Here is a 21,554-nt window from a genome sequence, read left to right on the forward strand (position 1 = left end):
AACCCATGATCCCTATACCTAGATTAGGTTTGTTTCCACCATCAATTTCAGATAAAAAATCCTCCTCCATCGATAATTACCCATTAGATTACGTTCTACGGATCGAAAAATGGATTTGGGGAGTGCAAATTTTACCTTTAACCTCAAGAATTGTGGAAAACTGTTAAGAAAAACCCTAGGTTCGTTCCTTAGCTCTCAAGTTTGAAAATTGCAAAATAAAATATTTTTGGGGTTTATTTTCGACTTTAAGTCGCGTCTGTCTCGCCACAGCAGCAGAAATCCCCGCCATAATGGCTTGCACGGAACAGTGAGCAAAAATAATAAATCCAAGACCCCATTTCACAACACACCTTCGACCAACGACACTCAGAAACTACCCGTTCACACCAAGATCAGTTTCGGGAGTTCTACTCACCCGAATTTAATTCCGTAAAGTTGTACGAGTTCCTTAACGACTTATCTATCTACTCATGTGATCGAATTCATAATTAGATCACCCAATAGCTACCAGATTTCCCTAGACCTCACAGACTCCGATTTCGTCCAAATCTGGACTAGGTTGGGAAATCTCAAGTTACTCCGAAAAAGCTTTTCGGCCCAAAATTTTTCCCCGTTGGCTTTTCTATAACGAAGGAACCTGATCGTTACAGGATTATCCATAAGAATATGTTCATTGATGCATATCAATATATACTAAGGGCGAGGTATATATACATACTTTCTGTATGAAACTCAAGACTTGTGTCACATAAATTGAGACAAATGGAGTAATAATTAAAGGCATCACACCTTTGCACATTCAAAAATAAGAAAATCACATTTTCATAGTAAACAGAGGAATTACACTCATTCACGTATAAAAATGAGGGAATCACTACCTTGCAAATTTATAATAAATAGATGAATCATTTCTTACCATAACATATATACATGACTACATAACTACTTTCTCTGTCGCAATTTATGTGACACATTTCGTTTTTTGAGAGTCAAATCGTTTAAATTTGACCAGGAATTTGCGCATGAATTCACTTGGGCAAAACTTCTTGTATTTATAAATTGATGGAAGGAATTATCTTCATTATAGTCATAACAAGCTACAACAATAACAAAACTTAGAACATAATTACCATTAACACATGTTACAAACACTCATAGTTCCTAATTACAAAATGTTCGATAACATTCTTCAATTTATTTGAGCGATAAGAGACATCTTATAAGTTATAATGTTGGAATTTCACACGAATTAACGAAGGTACTCCTCCACATTTGTGTATTTGACATATGAATAAAGTTCTGAAGCCTCAACCTATAATGGTGGATCGATCACAAAATTTATTTGAACAAAAAGGTGCTCTTGTTCAAACAAATTTTGTGAGCGATCCATAATTAGGGGTCGAGGCTTCAGAACTTTATTCAGATGTCAAATATACCAATGCGAAGAGGTATCTTTGTTAATTGGTGTAAAATTCCAACATTAAATGTCTCTTATCGCTCAAAGAAATCATTAGGTGAAGAATGTTATCAAACATTTTATTAGGAGCTATGAATGTTTGTAACATGTGTTAATAGTGTCTATGTTTTAAGTTTTATTATTATTGTAGCTTGGTATGACTATTGGTTAGAATTTCGATTTTCTCAGCAAATGTAGACTTTATTGGCTCCACAGCATTGGCCTTATCCACTTCCATACCAAACTCTGAAACACCCAAGTATAAGATAATGTTATTAACTCCGCCAAGTAAAATGCAAATTCTAAATATTTTTAGCAGAAAGTATGGTCAAACACAGAAATTTCAAATAAAGTGATTTTTTTTTCTTTTGAGAGAAGTATTCCAAACATTTATGAACTTGACACAAATTATGTCCCGAAACTATTTATAGCCTTAAAAATATCATCTAGTTGACTAACCAAATCCACTTAGTTAACTTATTGATAATAGATCAATAACTAATGGAAATGGAGAAATATGTTCAAAACTAAAAGATGCTTTCAGATCACTTGATCATCTGAGTTTGGGAATTTAAATCAAATTAGTTGAACCAAAAACATAATTGAAATACGAAGATTTACCTTTGTAGAATATTGAAAGCTTGAAGATCAGAAACAAGAAAATAATATAAAGGAGTGAAGAAAGAAAACATGAGTTAGAGAAAAGAGTCAATGACCTTTTTATAGGAAAAATATCAAAAGATATGTTTGGGAAAAAATAATTTCTTTTATCTATTTTACTTCAAAGTTTTTACAAAGTGAAATTACATGGATAGATCGTTTGATTGTTGATTAGAGTTATCAAGATATTAGTAATGTATGCATTAGTTATGAGTGAATTTATGTATTATTTTAAGTAAATATTAATTATACACATATTATTTATTCCACCTTCTATTATATATAAAATAATATATAGATTCACTCATAACTTATACATGAATTAGTTTTATACATGAATAAATTATATTCTATCTACCTACTAAACGTCATAATTTTCTTATATAAAATAATACATAAATAACTTAGTTCTTATCCGACTTCAAATAAATTTATTTATTTACTTTACATGGAAATAAAGAGAAAAAGTGAGTTTTGTTGCATTCTACAAATGAAATGGTCCCCATATTTCAACAGCTCAAGGTCACGGGGCATCAATTTAGTTTGCGGTTGTAGTTTATAATACCTTGTCGTTCGTTTTAAAATAAGTGATAATTTTTAATAATTTTTTAGTTATGTAAGTTTTTTCTTATTTATTGAAAAAATATAAAAGTGGAAGAATATCGTTAAGGTTTTTTTAATTATTTAAATGCATCAATATTTTGAAATAAAAAAAAAAAACTAATATATCATATATATTGAAATGAAGGGAGCACCAAAACGTGAATTACTTTGTGGTGTAGATCCTTGTACTTGACTCCAATATTCTCCCTCCACAATACCTTCTTCTTCTACTTAATCTTCTGATCAAGCCCATAAATTTCAGTACATATATAAATCTCTCTTCAATTTCATCAAACACCAAGAAAAGAAAAGAAAAATGATTATTTTTTTTGCAATTTCATCAAACAGCTGAACAAAAATTTATCATTCTCCATTTTCATTAAACACACAAAAAAGGATTTAAGCTTTTTCTAATTTCATTAAACACCCTAAAAAATAAAAATAAAAATAAAAATCTCCGATCTCACTATAAACATCCAAAAAAGAATTGATTTTTTTTCAATTTCATCAAATACTCAAAAAAAGAAAAACTCTCCAAAATTAGAGATCACACAATAATTACTACAAAATTGTTAAATTCTAAAATCTAACATACACAAGAATTGAAGGCGATTGAGTGATTTCATTAATACCCATTACACTAAACAAAAAGTAAAGATTCTTACACTCCCTTAAAACTAACTATTGCACTAACATAAAGATCCAAATCTAAAAACAATGAATTTAGAATATAGAATTAATAAAAATCATGAAAAAATATTTAAAAAGCAAATTGAGTTGCAATCAAACTATGAATCTTTAATCAAATGAAAGTTTCACTCTAACTATCTAGTAACAAGCTCTTTCAACGTAGTTTTACCATAAAAAATACACATGAAAATAGAGGATTCTTAAATTAACCACTAACCGGATTCTTCATATTCATTCACAGATGCAAAGGAAAGAGAAAAGTTAAATTAAAAAAAATGTACCAACAAGATCCTTTCTTGTTTCAACAAAAAGCTGAAGTGGAATAGGGATTTTTAGACTTTTAACATATAATTTTCTATGTGGCATTTTTAATGACGTGGAAATTAATGTGTATTTAGTTGTATTACACGCACCAATGAGTCATCCATATAAGGGTTTAAAATGTCATGTTTCAATGGGTTCAAGGGTTTAGTTGGTAAAATGGTGAGTAGGAGGGTCCAACAGACAAACGGGGCCAAGTACAGGGGTCTCCTAGGTCATTCCGCCTAGATAAAATAAAGAAAAAGGGTTATGGAGAAAAGAAAGATTTTTGGGGTAAGAGTAAGTTGATGTTTGACCATGTTTCGTTTGTGAAATTTGAAAAAAGAAGAAGTAATTTTTGCTTTGAAAGTAAAAAATGATATTTAAAAATTAAAATTATGTTTTGCTATTAATACAAATTGAAGTTATTTTTATCTTTTTATGAATAATTTTGAAATTATTTTTATCTTTTAATGAATAATTTAGAATTTACAGACAAATATATCTAAAACTTCAGAAAAAGTGATTTCTTTTTTATGATCAAACGCCTCCTAAATATCATCAAGTGTGGAGATTTTAGTGGATTTGTTTGACAAAAGGACTATTAATTTACTTTTCATTGAAATAAAGCAATCAATTTTCTAGAAAGGGTTTTGTTACATTGCTACTCCAAGAGCTCAATTCAAGGATGGACTAAAAGGTCATAGCTTTATTTGTTTTTATTCAAGTTAAGATAAATTAAAATTTAAATATTTTTTAAATTTGAATATTAAGCCAATGTGTTAATATAGGTATATGCAACTTCAATTGGAGTGCGATTTTCTTGACATTTATTTTTTTCATTTAATACTCTTTGTTGATGAACATGCTATACTGCTTAATGTTTGAAAATTGTCTACTCCATTGTAACTTATATTAATTCAAACACATTACAATGGTGCCCAAAATAAAAGTGCTACAAATAGTCAAATACACTTATTTGTTGATGATTGATGAAATATTATCCCACGTAGCTTTCTCCCTTATAAATGTCTCAATGACTAGGACGATCGAAAATCGAAGATTGATATTTTAAATTACAAGATTATAAAATGCATTGTTCGAAAATTGAACTTCTATCTTTACCTTGGTATACTATGTTTATACCATTAAACCATTGATGCTTGTAAGTTTAAGATTTTGATTTCGTTTATTTATACATTTTAAATTCATTTTTTAGTAAAAAAAATGGATTTGCATTTTTTCAGCGTGTGAATTGAATCTTACATATTTTGATCAAGTAATACACTTGAGAGAAAATGGAAAAGAAAAATACATCAATTAAAAATAACATTTTTAAAAATCAAATTTAGAAGTTAAAGAAAATTGAAAGATAAAGGAGAAGGCTGACTATTTGGGCCTTGCAAAGGCCCATTTTATTCTTATTCAGCCCATCCCTCTAAAACATATGGCCCAATCAATCCCTAATCCAAACCCAACCAAATAATAACCAACATAGCCATATCACCACACAACATTACATACACACACCTATACATACATGTAAAGGTGACAAAATCAGTCCATAAATTTACGATTTACTTAATCCATTTAAGTTTGAATGGGTTATTGACCCATTTATTATTGGGCAAATTACAGAAATCACATACTTTTAAGGCAAAATTATAATTTATCCCTTAAAAGTTTATAATTACATAAATCCCTCAAACAGATACAATAATATAAGTGCTGATACAATAATCTGATGCGCGAGATACATTAATCGTTAAGTAAGATACATTACATTTTATACAGGATACACTAATCTGATGAGCGAGATACATTAATCTAATGCGCGAAAATGAGGAATTTTGGAGATTTGTAAAACTTATAGGGGATAATGGTAATAAGTAAACTAAAATGTGGGATTTCTGTAATTTTTCCTTTATTTTATTAATTCGATCTATTTTGATATGCTCAATTCAATCCATTTTAAAACTGAGCTGATATGCAGTTCAGAATGACTCATGAAAAAATTTGTTTAATTTTTTCTTCTTAAAAAATTGACTAACGATACTATAAGAGTATAATATACTATTATAGTATCATTTACTAATGAGTAATTTCTGAACAAGAAAACTTAATGATATCAATACAGTATATATATACTGATTTAGTATCAATTAAGCGAAATTATCAACCTTAATGATACCAATACAATATATGATACTTATTTAGTATCAGTTAAGTGAAATTATCAACCTCGATGATACCAATACAATATATGATACTGATTTAGTATCAATTAAGCGAAATTAGTTGAGAATATATTGTGTAATTATTTAGTGGGAATATGAATGTAAAAGGACATATACCGAATTCACCTGAAATTCATCATAGAGTTTTTTATTTTTATTTTTATGAATTGACTCTTTACATATTGTGATGACACATTAGCCCTTCTTAGTGACAAATCCACTTAATCAAGAAGTGCACTTGAGAGGAAAATGAAAAAAGGAAAACACATAAAGTTGGGGAAAGTATGACGTATTTTTCCATATAATTTACCAATCAAATAGAGAATATGAAAAGGAAATCACTAAGGAAAATCATTTATCCATTGAATAAATTTACATATGTAAGTACCTACCATGTTGTTGTTGTATCTTTACACATATTTTTGGACCGTGATCAAATTAAATTGTTATCCTTAATCTTATCTTGTGGCTAAGTGGGACATATTACTTTTAAGTTTATGAGCTTTGTAAAATTTAAAATTATGCACAATCTTAAAACATGAAATATATTTAATTGACGTTGAATTGATGCCTGATTTGCGAAAATGACCTTCTTAAGGTGTTGTTGAGCTTTTGGCTCCGCGTAATAAAATTTTAAGAAATGAATTTTGATGCTCGTCAAACATAAGTCGTGGGTATAAATTAGATTTTTGACAGAAATTTAGAGCATTTCACTACTATGAACATATTTTGTTGGTCACAAGTTTGCATGCCTCGTAAGCAAAAATTGCATGTGTTGCTCAATTGTTCACAAGTCAATAATGCAATTGAAACGCATGTCTAATAGTCAACACAATATACCATCTTTCATAACTTCTTGAAATATCATTAACTCTTGTCTCATAACCAAAACTAATTTATGTGCACATTTCAAATTTACAATCATCAAAAGTCAAAACTTATGTCCGACAGAAAATACAGATTATTTTTAAAGAAAATTATTAAACGGGCCAAAAATTCAAGAACAACCCTAACTTGTTCTTTTTCTCCATTTTCTTTATTGGTTTTCTAGGACACATTCAAAGAGAGCAACTGGTGAAACTAGCTTGATATTAGGAGTTGATAGTGATATTTCACCTTTAAAAAATGTGGATTCTTATGGATGAAATGAAAGGTGAATGTTCCTTTAATGACCCCTCGAAGAATATTAAGTTAATTACATACAACAATAACATAAATAGTGAGTGGGGATAAGTGAAACAATATGCTTTTTATTTGGTACATCATTATAGTTTTATCTAGAAAAAGAAATGTTAGTTCTTTAGAAGTTTCTATTCTTTAGGCATCTTATCTTTAGATATATATCATTCTATTTATTAAAAGATGTGATTGAGTTGGTGGGGGTGGGGGGTGGGGGTGTAATATGGAAAAGTGATCCTCAATAAAATCCCACTTACAAGTAATGTTCATTATCACTTTATCTAAGAAATTTTATAGGTAATGTAAAGTAGATGTGGACCAACCTCTAGTAAAAAAAAACACATCAGGAAAAAAGAAAGCAATATTTTCCACTTCTCTTCTTTGCTAAATGACAAAATATGAAAGAACTATGATTTGAAAAATTTATTTTCGCTCGATATTTATACTAAATTATATTTATTTTTTTACCCTCCTTAGGAACTCCCACCCTTTTTGCTCTCTTGGTGACTCGAACTCGCAACCTTCGAATTGGAAGTGAGGGTGCTTACCATCCGAGCAACTCCCTCTCGTCACTAAATTATAAATTTAACTTTAGCATATAATTAAAATAAAAATGAAAATATTTATTATTTGACCATACATAATTAAAGTTTTTTCCCCAGTACCTACCATACATAATTAAGTGATACAATGAACATACATATAAAATACACATATTGATTTGATAATTTTTTATCAGTGTGACTATTGGAACATAAATGGAAAGTGACTTGTAACAAATTTTTGGATGGCATAATATTACAAAAGGTCATCCTGTTGGACTAAATAGTTTCAATGTGGTGCATTGTCTCAATGTATACCAACTACAAGTTAAATCACAATATTATTCTTTTCTCTTCTAACTTTTTTTATTAGAGTAATTCCTATATATTATAAAAAAAATAAATAGAAGCAAGAGAGTTGCTCTTTGGTGCCAAGCAAGGACCAATTCTTGAAAATCAAGTTGAGCTATATAATAAAGGTGATAACACTTTTAGTCTATAAGTTAATTAATTGATAAATTTTATTTTTAGTTCTAGTAAAGTTATATTACCATCAAATCTAAAGTAATTTTATAAATTTAATATAATATATGAGTAATTACATGGTGAAACAATAGTAATTATAGTAATCAGGAAAAAGAATTAAAAGTACACAATTCAATTAATTAAAAGTTTAGTGTGCTTAGTTAGTTATCTATGGACTAATATTTGAATTTTATCAATAAATTGAGGAACTAAAAAGTGCTACTAACCGACCTTCAATATAAGGAGGTTTACGTAATTAAATTTAGAACTGTAAGCACATATTGATTTATACTTTTAAAATAAAATTTATATTTTTAAAAATTATTATAATAAATCACATTTTTATAATTGATTAGTTACTACTATTTCAGAAGTATATATGCCACAGTTTCTTGGTTGACTTCCTAGATGAGAGGCAGTTGCCTCAATTATGCAAAAAGATTGTTTGCAAAGTCAATATATATTAAACTTTACATCATTTCCTAAGTCATTATCATTACTTTCCTCACATATGGAAAAGAAATTAATGGACATTTCCCCAGGGAAGTTTCTTTGGTTTAACAATTCGATATCAAATTGTCTGTCCGACTAATTTAAATTTACGCTTATAAGTCTATTATGGGATAAGTCGAACTTTTTCTATTTAGAAATTCTTCATTATCAGAATTTAAATGATCATTGTCATCAGACCACTATTATATCTATTTTAGATCAAATTCGTATATTTTTCTAAAATGTCTCACGTTATTAATAAAGTATCCAATACCTTATATTAATAATTAAAAGTGTTATATTTGACCAATAGAAAGCTTAAATATATTCATCCTCTCCCACATAATCGTGGACACATATTTTTGTCCACATATTTTAACCGTTGATTAATACTATGCCTTGGTCGGCTGGAAAGAGATAAAGTTGGAGGCTTGGGCATTGGAGCATGAAAAAACAAAAAAAATGTGGGTAACAATTATTTCCATTATTTGATAATATAAAATAATAATTAAAAAAAGGTAAAAGAAGGAAAAGAAATGTGGGTAACAATTATTTCCATTATTTCATGTCCAATTCCTTTTATGTTATCTAAGATGACAAAATTGTGAGATGAGGCAACCTAAAGTTATCGGGTCAAAACGGATAATACCTTGATAATTAAGTTTAAAAATATGACAGGCGGTATCAGTGTGAACCCCACTCTAATTAGTATGGTGGTAGAACAAACATCAACAAGGGTGTGAAACCTTAAGAATAGTTGAATAACAACCCACTAACAGTGACAGTTCAATTTCAAGTTACGTGATTTCACTGATTTTTTAAATTTATTTTTGCAATGCATGACACCCAAACAAGTTCATTGTAAAATTTGTCTTAGGCAAATCTCACATCGAATTGAGAGAAGAAATCTAAGGATCATCTAAGGACAAATTTTGATGAAGCGAACACTTTTTGGATTCAAGTTTAGGGGTCAAAACATTTAATTATAGGAGTTTCTCTTCAAATGTGATAACCCTTAGCAATCGAATTATGCTTAGTGGGGAGTAAGACATCGATTTCTCAACTAGATCAATTTTTCTGATTATATGATCAATGAACTCCCTTGAAAAATATTAGCATGCATGCATAAATTCTTTTTGGGGCATAATTTATAGAATATTATGATGCGAAATTATAAATTTATACTCTACATTTTTTTAAATTTAATTTGAGAGCCAAAAATTAAAAACCACTACCAAATGGGAACAAAAGTGCAAATGACCCAAAACAAAATCCCAAGGCCCAAAAGCTTTGAGGTGACCAAGTGAGATAGGGTCAAAGTGTACAATAATGTAGTAGGAAAAAAATAAAAATAATACAACTTTATGGAATTAAAAATATACTATAACATATCCCTTGACTAGTCATAAAAAATTATCATATAAAGCATAATGCTTGATTACGTATAATTAATAGTAAAATGCATGGAACTCAAACACCAGTGTACATTATTCCAACTATTTACGATGTAATTTTTTTTTTTGTGTTTGATATTTATAGTATGAATGAATATACATTTTTGAAGTTATACTTCTAATAGTTTAGGTACAATATTTAAATTTTGACTTCTCCACTAAAAATATCAATTCTTAAAGATATACAGACTGCAAGCTCCTATTATATAAAATACGAACATGATATTAATGACGTATATATACGAAATTCTTAATAAACGGTGTCTACATTAAAAGAAGTATGTCTAATATTACGTTATTGTTTTGACTCATATTTTCTGAATAGTGATTTTTTCTCTAATATATAACTCTCAAGACGATAATTTATACCATGTATATATACATATATACTACTTTTTATTTCTACATTTTATTAATATTATATATATTTAGTAAAATTTTAAGGTGACTCTGCCTCTGCATGACACCAAAGATTAACAAAATTAATAAAGCTTAATTAGGTATATATCCATCTCTATAGAATTTGAAGGGGCATAATTAGGCTTGGGAAGGTTGACATTTTGGAAGAATAAAAGGACATTCATCGAACTACAAAAGATATACGTTTATTAAAACTTTAAAAAGCTATCATATCTATCTAATCTTAAAAAAAAGTTTATCAGTTACTAGAAAAGACAAAATTTTAAAAGAAAAAAGATCCTACTAGTAAAAAAGCATAGGAGCTAAGTGGATATAATGTATAGTTTATTGTTTCAAACACTATCATCTTTGCCAAAGCCATGTCTTTTCATTCTCATTAGTGGATGGAAATAATAAATAATAACCGCATAATATGAATTTAAGTTATATACACTAATGATGATAATCGTGTGATAATCATTTTGTTTACCATCTATTTTAAATTATGAAATCAATGTTTTATTAAATAAAATTATATGTTATTTCTTAATTGACCTGATTATAACTTTTAAAAATTATCAACGTATTGAATTTAAACTTTGATGATAATCTCATAAAAGAAGAATAAAATTTGCGTATATTCTATCTCTCAAATTTCGCTAGTAAGATTATATATACCGATATATGTTGTTGCTGTTGTTTTTAGCTATTACTCCTTTAGTATTGACATAATACATAAATGTGCTTTTTAACTTGGCCTTAATTGACATTTATGCTCTCCAACTTTGGGTGTGCATCAGTAGACACTTAAACTATTCAAAAGTTGAACAAGTAAACACACACGTCCTATGTGGCATCCTATGTGGCAGTTCTGCAACTTGCATGACATCCTACATGTATTCTATATGCTACATAGGACACATGTGTCTATTTGTTTAACTTTTGAATAGTTAAGTGTGTATTTGTGCACATTTAAAACTGAAGGGCATAAATATCAATTGAGACCAAGTTAAAGTACGCATTATGTATTATGTCTTTATTAATTTGTAGTCAAAAGGTCATTTAGCAAAGTAAGGAAATAGTAGAAAAATTGTTTTACTAAAAAGTTGCATGGGATATATATGAAAAGCTTTTTTTATATATACACCAACTTGTCCATTTATTTGTCAGCTACGTGGCTTCTTTTTATTGCCTTTTGAAAACATTAATGTAGTTATAACTTCTTTCAACTTTTTTTTTTTACGATCCACCAAGGATTGTTTGATTTGATTATGTGGTATAACTAATTTTAGTACTCATTAGATTTTGAATAAAATAATATAATAATTAACTAGTCATATAAGAAAAAATTGTCGTTGCATTGTTTAATGCATAGTTATTTAGACAGTGGTATCAAATAATTTTATAAATATGTAGTAGTTATGATAAAATTTATACATAATTTTATTTTTTAAAAAAATGTAATATAAGAATACGTGTTTTTTAGTAATGTGAAGATAAATAAATTATTTAAGAGACAAAAATGTTCTGGAGTAGCTTACTCTTATATGACAAGAGTTTATTCATCATTAATCATCACATAACAATTGATTTCTTCATTATTAATTATCACTTAATAATTAATTTCTTTATTATTAATACATATGCAATATAAATTATAATTATTTTTATATTATAATTTTCGCATCTAATTTTTAAACTATTAGGCATGCACTAGTTGAATATTTTATTTTAAGAATCCAAAATGGATGATTAATTTTTTTCCCAGCCCTAAAATAGTACAAAAATAATAATCACATATTCTTTGGAAAAAAACCTAATAAACATTGACTTAATATCATAGAAAACATTGTATTATATATTTGTGAAGTCTTCCATGTAATAGTACAAATTAAATACGACATACATATCTAACCTAACCTAGCTAAATGCCTAAATTAATGGAGGTTTGCACTTCACCATTAATTACTATTTAAAATATAATCACATAATGAAATAATTGCTTTGACTCAGTAATTAATTACTAATCTGAAAGTTTTAATATGTAAAAAAATAATCATTTTTATGTACTTTACTTTGTGAGTGCACTATGACATTCTAGAGCATCGGAAATTACACTGCATAAAACATGTTTTATTTTAATTAAAATAATTGTTTACGATGTGCACTGAAAAACAAAAATACTTTGTAAGTGCATGAAGACCTCGACATCACGTTTGTAGTAATAATTTGAAAGTTTTTTATAATTTCATATATTAATAATTAACTTTGATCTCAATATCATAAAATACATGTCATTTCTTCGTGTGGTTAATTTTCTTTTCCTTTATTTTTAATATAAAATTCGAAACATCCTGTAAACAAGTTGATGAAGACCTCGATAAATCAAAGTAAGGTTCTCATTATTCTTTTTCGAATATATTACTCTCTTCGATTTATTTTATGTGTCTTATCTAATTGAGCAGTATGTTTAAAAAAATATAAAAAGAATTTTTACACTTGTAATCTTACTTACTATACAAATTGAATGTATACTATAAATTTTAAAAAATACACTTAAATCTTATATTCTTGATATTAAAAATGACATTTTTAAACGAACAAAAAGGGAAGTAAAATCATTGAAAAGGAGGGAGAAATTACATTTCTTTTTCCTTGTTTATTAATTATTAATTAGAGTCACCCATTAAACAACTCTAAAACTTTAATATTACGTCATTTGAAATTTCTCAATCATTTTCATGTATTTAATTTTACTATACCATAATTATTAGACGAAGACTTCAATGTCCTAAAGTAAGTCAATATATGATAGCTTTTTCATTAATTAATTTTCTTAATATTCCGTCGCGTAAACAAGTTTTCCTTCTCCAAAGTCATAACCCCACTAAAAAGAAACTAATTTTTTAAAATAATGATTGATGCAATTATTCATTTATTCGTCATTTGGTTATTAATTATACGAATAAGGGATAATAAAATATGCGATTATTTTATCCCACATTTAATAAATATTTTGATTCAATATAAACAAATTCAAAATTATTTATATCATAATTATGATATTATTTTTATGCATACTCCAAATTAATGTAACAATATCGTGGTAAAACAATAAAATCGTATATTTTGACTCCTCCAAAGCTTATATTATTATCTTTTTAAAAACGAAATCAAGGTTAAATAAAAATAATTAAAATTATCCATGCTTATCTAGTGTAATTTTATTCCTCACTTTTATACAGATTAACTTAATTCCTTGCATTCTTACAAATAAAAAAGATTCACTTGAAAGACAAGAATAATATCTTCATAATCTAGAAGCCTATAAATTCAACCAATTAAGCCACATAGAATCAAACACGTATTTCATATTATAGTATCTTATAATATAATCACGGTATAACTTATTCACCAATCAAATGACCTCTCAATATTTAATTACTCAAATGTAGAGTCCTTAATTGGAATAACATATATTAATTTCAAGTCCAAATATTTATTTATTTATTTAATTATCCAAATTTTATTATTTAAAAATATTTTTTCCACGTATGAGTAGGTGTAATTAACGACAGAGTTTGCTTCCGTCACTTATCTTCCCGCGAATTGACAACTACAATTTAAATATTTCCTCCCATTTTCACGCGCCTATTATACTCGTCAATCCACGCTCTCAAATAATAATAATTTATTAATATAATAAATAAAAACAAAATATAAACATATATAAAGGGTAATGATATATTTGGTCCATTAGTTAGTAATAAGTTCTAATTTTAGTTCTTGCTAAATATATTTATCCTTAAATGTGAAACTTTTCATTCCTTTGCCGGTAAACATTCACAAATTTATCATGATTATAATTATTTCATATTTAATTATCATGTGTATGTTAAGCTTGTCTCGTTTCACCATATTTTGAAGATAATGTAATTCAAAATATATATATATTTTAACATTATCCTCAAATAATTGTCCAAACTCTTAAAAGGCCAACTACATGCGGCTATTTGTGTTCCCATATTAAGGACCCAATGAGCAATGACAAAATTGAGTGAGAGTGACCTGGGGAGCATATTTCAAGGGAGGGGGGGAGGGGTGGAGCAAAAAAAATAAAAAAAAATTAAGTTTGATATAAAAATATTTACACAATCAAATTATTTAAAACGTATTAAAAAATAAGGATAATGATGATAATTTATATATGATGTGGAGTTCATTCTTATTTGTATACAAGGGCGTATACGTTTCACTTGGCTAATGATTAATACTTTAATTTTTGACAAATTTATACGACTAGATAGAGTGTTTAATATTATGAATTAACAAATGTATACACTAAAAATAAGAGCTTACGATAATTGCAATTTTTTTTTGCAAAAATAAAAATAAAAAAATGAGATAATTGATCTATTTTCAATGTTAAAAAAACATATCAGCTCTACCTGGCTAGTGATAAGGCCATTTGTCAAAAAGTAAATGGGGACAATTACATTATATTTAATAATTCATAGGTATATTTGATATTTTTTAAAATTTTATTTCTCATTCGATGTCTAATATATCGTATTAGAGATCTTCCAACCTATTCAGATTCATATAACAAGTAAAAAAAACGTATTTTATTATGATTTTTTTAATTTCTAAAGCTCAAATACGAGACATTGATTATGAATTGTAGTAGTGGGTATATTATAGTTTATAGTAGTGGGAATATGACAAGTTAGCATCCTAAAATTCTAATCTTGATAGACTGTAGGTACCCAATAATACATAAGTTAATACCACTAACATATTTCTATATAGTTAAATTAATAGAGTATATATATATATATATGGATACCCATTACCCATTAACCCCACCCCCCACACACATAGAATTATATAGATATAATGTGTGTGTATATATAATGTGTATGTATATGTGCAAAATTATAATAAGTTGTGATGGTGCACACACATGATTTTTTTTTTGTTTGGGTATATCAAGAAGTGTAAATATTAGGATTTTTCTACCATTAATTTGATTCAAAATTGAATCTTGATAAGATTTTCTTTATCTTCTTCTCACAAAATTGAATTCATTTGGGTTTTTCAGTTGAGCTGAGATTTTGCTGTTGGCCTTAAAAGGTTTCATCTTTCTCTCTTTCTACTGTTTTTGTTTGGTTTATTTTTGGAAAAGAAAAAAAAGAACTTATTTTAGCATTTAATTAAAGTCAAAAGGGCTTAAAGTGAAGTTAATTTGATTGTTTCTTGAAGTTTTATCCTTTTCTTTGAAAAAGTTGGAATCTTTTTTTTTTTGATGTTGTTGAATTAATTCATGTGCTAATTGCAAGAGTTTTTAGCTAGAAATTAGTAAATTGTTGATTGACTTCAGCATAGAGTGTTTCGGAAACAGTTTCTCTACCTTACCTCGTGAAGCTAGGAGTAAAGTCTGCGTATACCTTACCTTCCCCAGACCTCACGACTTAGTAGGATTACACTGTGTATGTTTTTGTTGTAGTAAATTGATGATTGGTGTATATAGATATAATGTTTTGAGCCCTTTAAGATGAAAAAGATTAAATCTTTTAATAATTTTTAGCTTCTTGGTTTGCTTATTGGTGTTTCCAAACCTTGTTTTCTACATTTATTTTTGCCCCATTTATCGATATGTAGTTTAAGACTGTTGGTATATGCTAATAATACAGAGAGGTGAAAAAGGCTATAAAAGTTGTTCGTAATGCCTTGAAATCTTGAATTAGATATCGAAAAGCTACTGGAATTCGATGCCTGCACTTCTTACTTGTACAAGAACTTGCTTATTTGTAGTCCTGTTGCAGCAATGTGTCGTAGATTAAGATTATTAGGAAAGCTTTCAGTCAATTTCCCGTGTGGACGTGTTATGATGATCAAATCCTGTTGAAATATGACATTAAGGGGAATGTTCTAAGAAGTGGCGTGTGATAGATTATAAGGCACATTCTTCATATTAGCTATAGTCGAGAGTAAATAACATGGATTTTGATAATATCATGAGTTGAATGTGGTACATAGATCTGACTATAGTGTTTTGTTTGTCGATCCATTACCTCCAAATCTAGTGCTTAATGACTATATGTTACGAGATGTGTCTTTCTCACAAGCTCTATTACAAAGTTGCTATTGTCAATTTGCGGAAAGTGTTAGCTACCCATCTACATCAATGCTAAATTGTGTATGGAAAGCTAGATAAAGTTCATTTCATGTATCTTTTCTCATGCTTTATATGATTCGATGCGATTAGTCTTTGCTGCTTGTTGATTTTCATGTCAGTGATAGCTGACTTGTGTCTTTTAAATGTCAGTCCGTACAAATGAATTCTTCAACATACACTCCGTTTGTTGCCTCAAGAAGGATGGGCATATGTGAGCCGATCCATCAAATGGGCATGTGGGATGATTTCAATGCTAGTTGTCCGAGTACATCGGCAACCATGATTCTAGAAGTTGAGAAATGCCTAGAGGACCAGATCCCTATTATGATTGAGGTATGCTTCTTTTTTGCCTTTTCTCTTCTCAATCTCTTTCGATCACCCGTTATTTAGCTTTATCGATAAAGAAAAAAAAATAAAAATTCTCTGTTTTAGTTATGCAGCAGATTGTACTGATCAATATAGTTACGTGTCTAGACAGAAGATACTTCGCATGGAACAGTAGGGACTTCTAATAGATATGAAGCGGAAACAAGTAAACCCATTGAGAAGGTAAAGATATGTTCTTGTTCTTATAATCTCATATCTAGAATAGTGATCTTAAATGAACGTTTTGTTTGTTAGGCCGTTCTCATGAATCTAAATGACTTTTGGCATGAGGTGTACAGAGTTGATTAATTCGTAGTTTCGGATGTTTAGCTCCCTTTCTAGCAAAAACAGAATTAGGAGACATTGTCTCTGGTTTTTCAAATAAATAACGGTTCCTCGCATGGTTATATATGTTTTAAGCTGTGATCTTTGAGGTTTCGACATTCAGGATTTAGATGCCCACATTTACGGAGTACTTCCCATGTGAATTGTTAGTGGAGAAAATTGAGCAATGAGGCAGGAAGCAAGCAGGGAGAGTGGTCCCTAGTCTTGGTTTCCCGAGCCTGATTCTCTATGGCATGGATGTCTCTGATTGGACGGAGACAAATATATAGAAAGTGTGCATTTGAGGGCAACGTAATGGAAAGGTATCAGACTGGAAATCCTGAAGTGACGGTTCGACTAGACCAATTAGTTAATCCTAGCTGTTGTAAAGGGTCTCAGTTTTACGAAAGACAAACACGTAAAATAATCGTAGAAGAAATATACAGGAGAGGTAGGGGAGACAGATTAGATGCAACTGCACAACTTTTGCTTCAGAGGTTCTTTATTTTCATTGACATGTTGGGAAATATTCCAATTTACATTTTTTCGGCTTCTTGCTTTCACACAAGAACTTTTGTTTATACCTTCTGTCTATTTTATTAAGGTTCTTGTTCCTTTTTCTATTATTCTTTTGTCGGAAATGAGACGTCAAAAGTATAAAATTTCTGTTGCAGTAAAATTTATGTCCAAGCCTGATATGCAGGTACTTAGACGTCTTGCTCAAAACCGTGAGGCTGCTCGTAAAAGCCGTTTGCGGAAGAAGGTATTCCTTGAGTTTTTCTAATTTTATTATGCAGCATTTTACTCTTTCTTATCGAACCAGACGATTTGATGTTCTGATCAAGTCACTAATTTTCCGAGTTTACATTCTGTTACTCAGGCCTATGTTCAGCAGTTAGAAAATAGTAAATTGAAGCTGATTCAATTGGAACAAGAACTAGATCGGGCCAGAAAACAGGTAAAGGGATAATTTCTGTATTTTTTTTTAATTTATGAAGCTGAGATTTTGATCCTTTTCCGGTGATTAATGTCACATCGTTTTACATTTTAGGATGAAAAAGAAATCTAACAAATTAACGAACATTTTGCTACAGGGTCTGCATGTAGGTGCTGGTTTAGATGCTAGCCAGCTAAGTTACTCTGGAACTGCTAGCTCAGGTTTGTTGGTTCACAACGTGTTGTCAACTTGTCATGTACTTAATCAAATTTCATGCTCAAATCTGCCGGAGCGATTGAATTATGCCGATGCACTTTAGTCAGATTAAACATAAAAATGATAACATTGTTCTGCTTTATCTGTAAATAAGACTTACGGACTAGAGAACCTATAGAAATGAATTTGGTTCTTACCGGATTATTTTACATGTATTTCAGTAAGATATCGGTTTCTTTTTATCCATATTTATTATCTTCATTAATCATGTGTAACTGGTAAAGTTGCTGCCATGTGACCGAAAGGTCACGGGGTTGAGCGGTGGAAACAACCTCTTGCAGAAAAGCGGGGCAAGACTGTGTACCATAGACCCTTGAGGTCCGGCTCTTCCCCGGACTCCTCGCGTATTCAGAGCTTAGTGCATTGAGCTACCCTTTTTATTCATCCTATTTATTCTACTTATCAAGTACGTCATGTTGCTTGGACTCTCCTGAAATGCTACTGCACCTGTGTCAGCTCCTCCAAATATGTGCTCTCTTGGAGGATCCGACACACACATGGTGACATTTTTAAAGAATCTGAGCAATATAGCAGTTCTGATCACACTGAAAATCATTAGTAAAATGTGTGTTAGATAAGACCGAAGCTAGAGCAATTTCCTCTCTTTGAACTTTCTCTAACTTCTCGAATCTGCAGGAACTGCTGTATTTGATACGGAGTATGGTCAGTGGGTGGAAGAGCAAAATAGACAAACAAATGATTTAAGGAATGCTCTGCATCATTCTCAAATTAGTGAAGCGGAATTACGCATTATCGTTGATGGTTGCCTGAACCACTACTTTGAGCTCTTCCGCGTTAAGGCTACGGCTGCTAAAGCTGATGTCCTATATATCATGTCTGGCATGTGGAAGACATCAGCAGAACGCTTTTTTATGTGGATTGGGGGGTTTCGGCCATCCGAACTTCTAAAGGTAATGAACGCTTCAGTACATTATTCAAAAGAAAAAGGAATTTACACAATATTTACAGATCTTTACACGAATAATTGGTCGGATTCATTTCTTACTTTTCCTAACTAGTATACATGGATTATACACTAATTATACAGATATTATACATATATTATACATTTGCCGGCTATTTTTAGTTTAACCGGTTGTATGGACAACTACTTAGCATACATGGATCTAATATTTGATAATATTTATGTTAGAACTTTAGTATCCATTGCTAGGATATGTTGAGAAAACGTTTGTATCATTGACGCCAAACATATGAACTTTCTCTCCTTAAACTCGTGACTAATTAATCGTCTTGTTCTTCAATGTTTTCGATTAGGAAAGGTGCTTATACAAGTTTATTTTACAGGTTCTCACACCACATCCTGAGCTATTGACAGAACAACAACTCCGGGAGGTTTGTAACCTCAGGCAATCGTGTCAGCAAGCAGAAGATGCCTTGTCACAAGGAATGGTAAAACTTCATCAGATTCTTGGTGAGGCTGTTGCAGCTGGCCGATTAGGTGAAGGGAATTACTCTCTTCCGCAGATGGGGCCTGCCATTGAGAAGTTGGAAGCTCTTGTTAGGTTCGTAAATCAGGTAGTATCGCATATTGGATTTTCTTTCCTTTCAATAGATGTTCTAGCTTTCAAAGTGATTTCTATAAACTTCATGTCGTATGCACCCGTAAAAGATAGTGAGTATACATACTCAACTCTGAAAGGGAAAATGGGGGAGGTAATTACCACTTAGAGAACCGAACCCTCACCAAGAAGTTAAAAGTTCAGGTAACCAACCAACAAAGCTACTAAGATTCCCGAGGGAATGATTAGATAGCATTATTTCTGCTAAGCTTAAATTCGTTCATTTGGTGTAAGCAAGGTAAGTTTTTCACGAGTGGAGAGTTGTGGCTAAGGCAAAGTGGTGAATTAGTCAACTCGTTTATGTGTGGTATATTCAGTTTATATTTTGGACATCTGTGATGTGGATATATTCGAGTCGTTGTCCTGACTTATCTCTGTTCCCTTTCTGGAAACAGGCAGATCATCTCCGCCAAGAAACACTTCAACAGATGTCCCGCATCCTGAATACGCACCAAGCAGCTCAGGGCTTACTTGCCTTGGGGGAGTACTTTGAACAGCTTCGTGTTTTAAGCTCACACTGGGCTACCCGTCTTCATGAGCCTGCCTAATGATGCAATAGAAGATCCCTTAGTACACCATTCGACGAGTTTTGCCTTCAGAAATTATACTATGTAAGCTAAAATTTAGCTCTTGTTTATGTCAATAAAGCTCTCAATATGAATGTAGGACATTAAACTAGTTGTACAAAGGGTTTCCGAGAGTCTATTGTGGCTTATGTTTCCGAACAACTTTTGAACGCCATGGAGATGAGAAATTGATATGTAAATAACATACGTCGAGCAATGGCATGTCTAATATCATGTTGTGATTTCTCGTGAGAATGTTTTTCGAAGATTTGCATCTAAATATTTACTTTTACAGGTTTTGGTTCGGAAGACTGTTGCTCCCTTAGAGAGACAGATCCAGGATTTGAACTTAATGAGTTCAACCTAGCAACGAACTCACACTAGTAAAATTATGGATTTAGATCTAACATTTGTTGAAATTTTTAGTAGGTTTTGTACGTATACATATATGTACTATATGCATTTCACTTCAAGTTTTTGATATTGGACACAACTTACTTAACAAGAAGTTCATCTTGATAATTCATTAAATTTAGCTAAAATATAATTATGACGATCATCCTTATTTACTTCGCCACATATTTTTACTTCAAAATTATTCCAAAGCATCTCTAACACCTTGTTTGGGTGGTTGTTACTTGTGGTATTGTATTTCATTGCATTGTTTGTTTAAATACAATGTTTGTTTATATTGTTACTTAAATTCTATCGTATCGTATCATTTAAATCCATTGTTAGCTAACTATGAAAAGACCCATTTCATAAATGCTCTACCTCGTACCCTATT

At 30.0% G+C, this 21,554-nt stretch overlaps 1 protein-coding gene across 3 annotated transcripts; it reads left to right on the top strand.

Moving 5' to 3' along the window:
• Positions 1-15,514: 15,514 nt before the first annotated feature.
• LOC102577608 (mas-binding factor MBF2) lies at positions 15,515-21,275 on the top strand. 3 transcript variants are annotated; one of them, NM_001288403.1, is given in 9 exon segments: positions 15,515-15,670; positions 16,866-17,048; positions 17,190-17,264; positions 18,109-18,168; positions 18,286-18,363; positions 18,500-18,563; positions 19,255-19,529; positions 19,927-20,157; positions 20,597-20,935. In NM_001288403.1, coding segments are annotated over 8 exon segments (1,110 nt in total). In that variant the 5' UTR covers positions 15,515-15,670; positions 16,866-16,874; the 3' UTR covers positions 20,750-20,935.
• Positions 21,276-21,554: the final 279 nt, after the last annotated feature.

The sequence above is a fragment of the Solanum tuberosum genome, unplaced genomic scaffold (assembly GCF_000226075.1).
Source record: "Solanum tuberosum cultivar DM 1-3 516 R44 unplaced genomic scaffold, SolTub_3.0 scf00086, whole genome shotgun sequence".
Taxonomy (NCBI): Eukaryota; Viridiplantae; Streptophyta; class Magnoliopsida; order Solanales; family Solanaceae; genus Solanum; species Solanum tuberosum.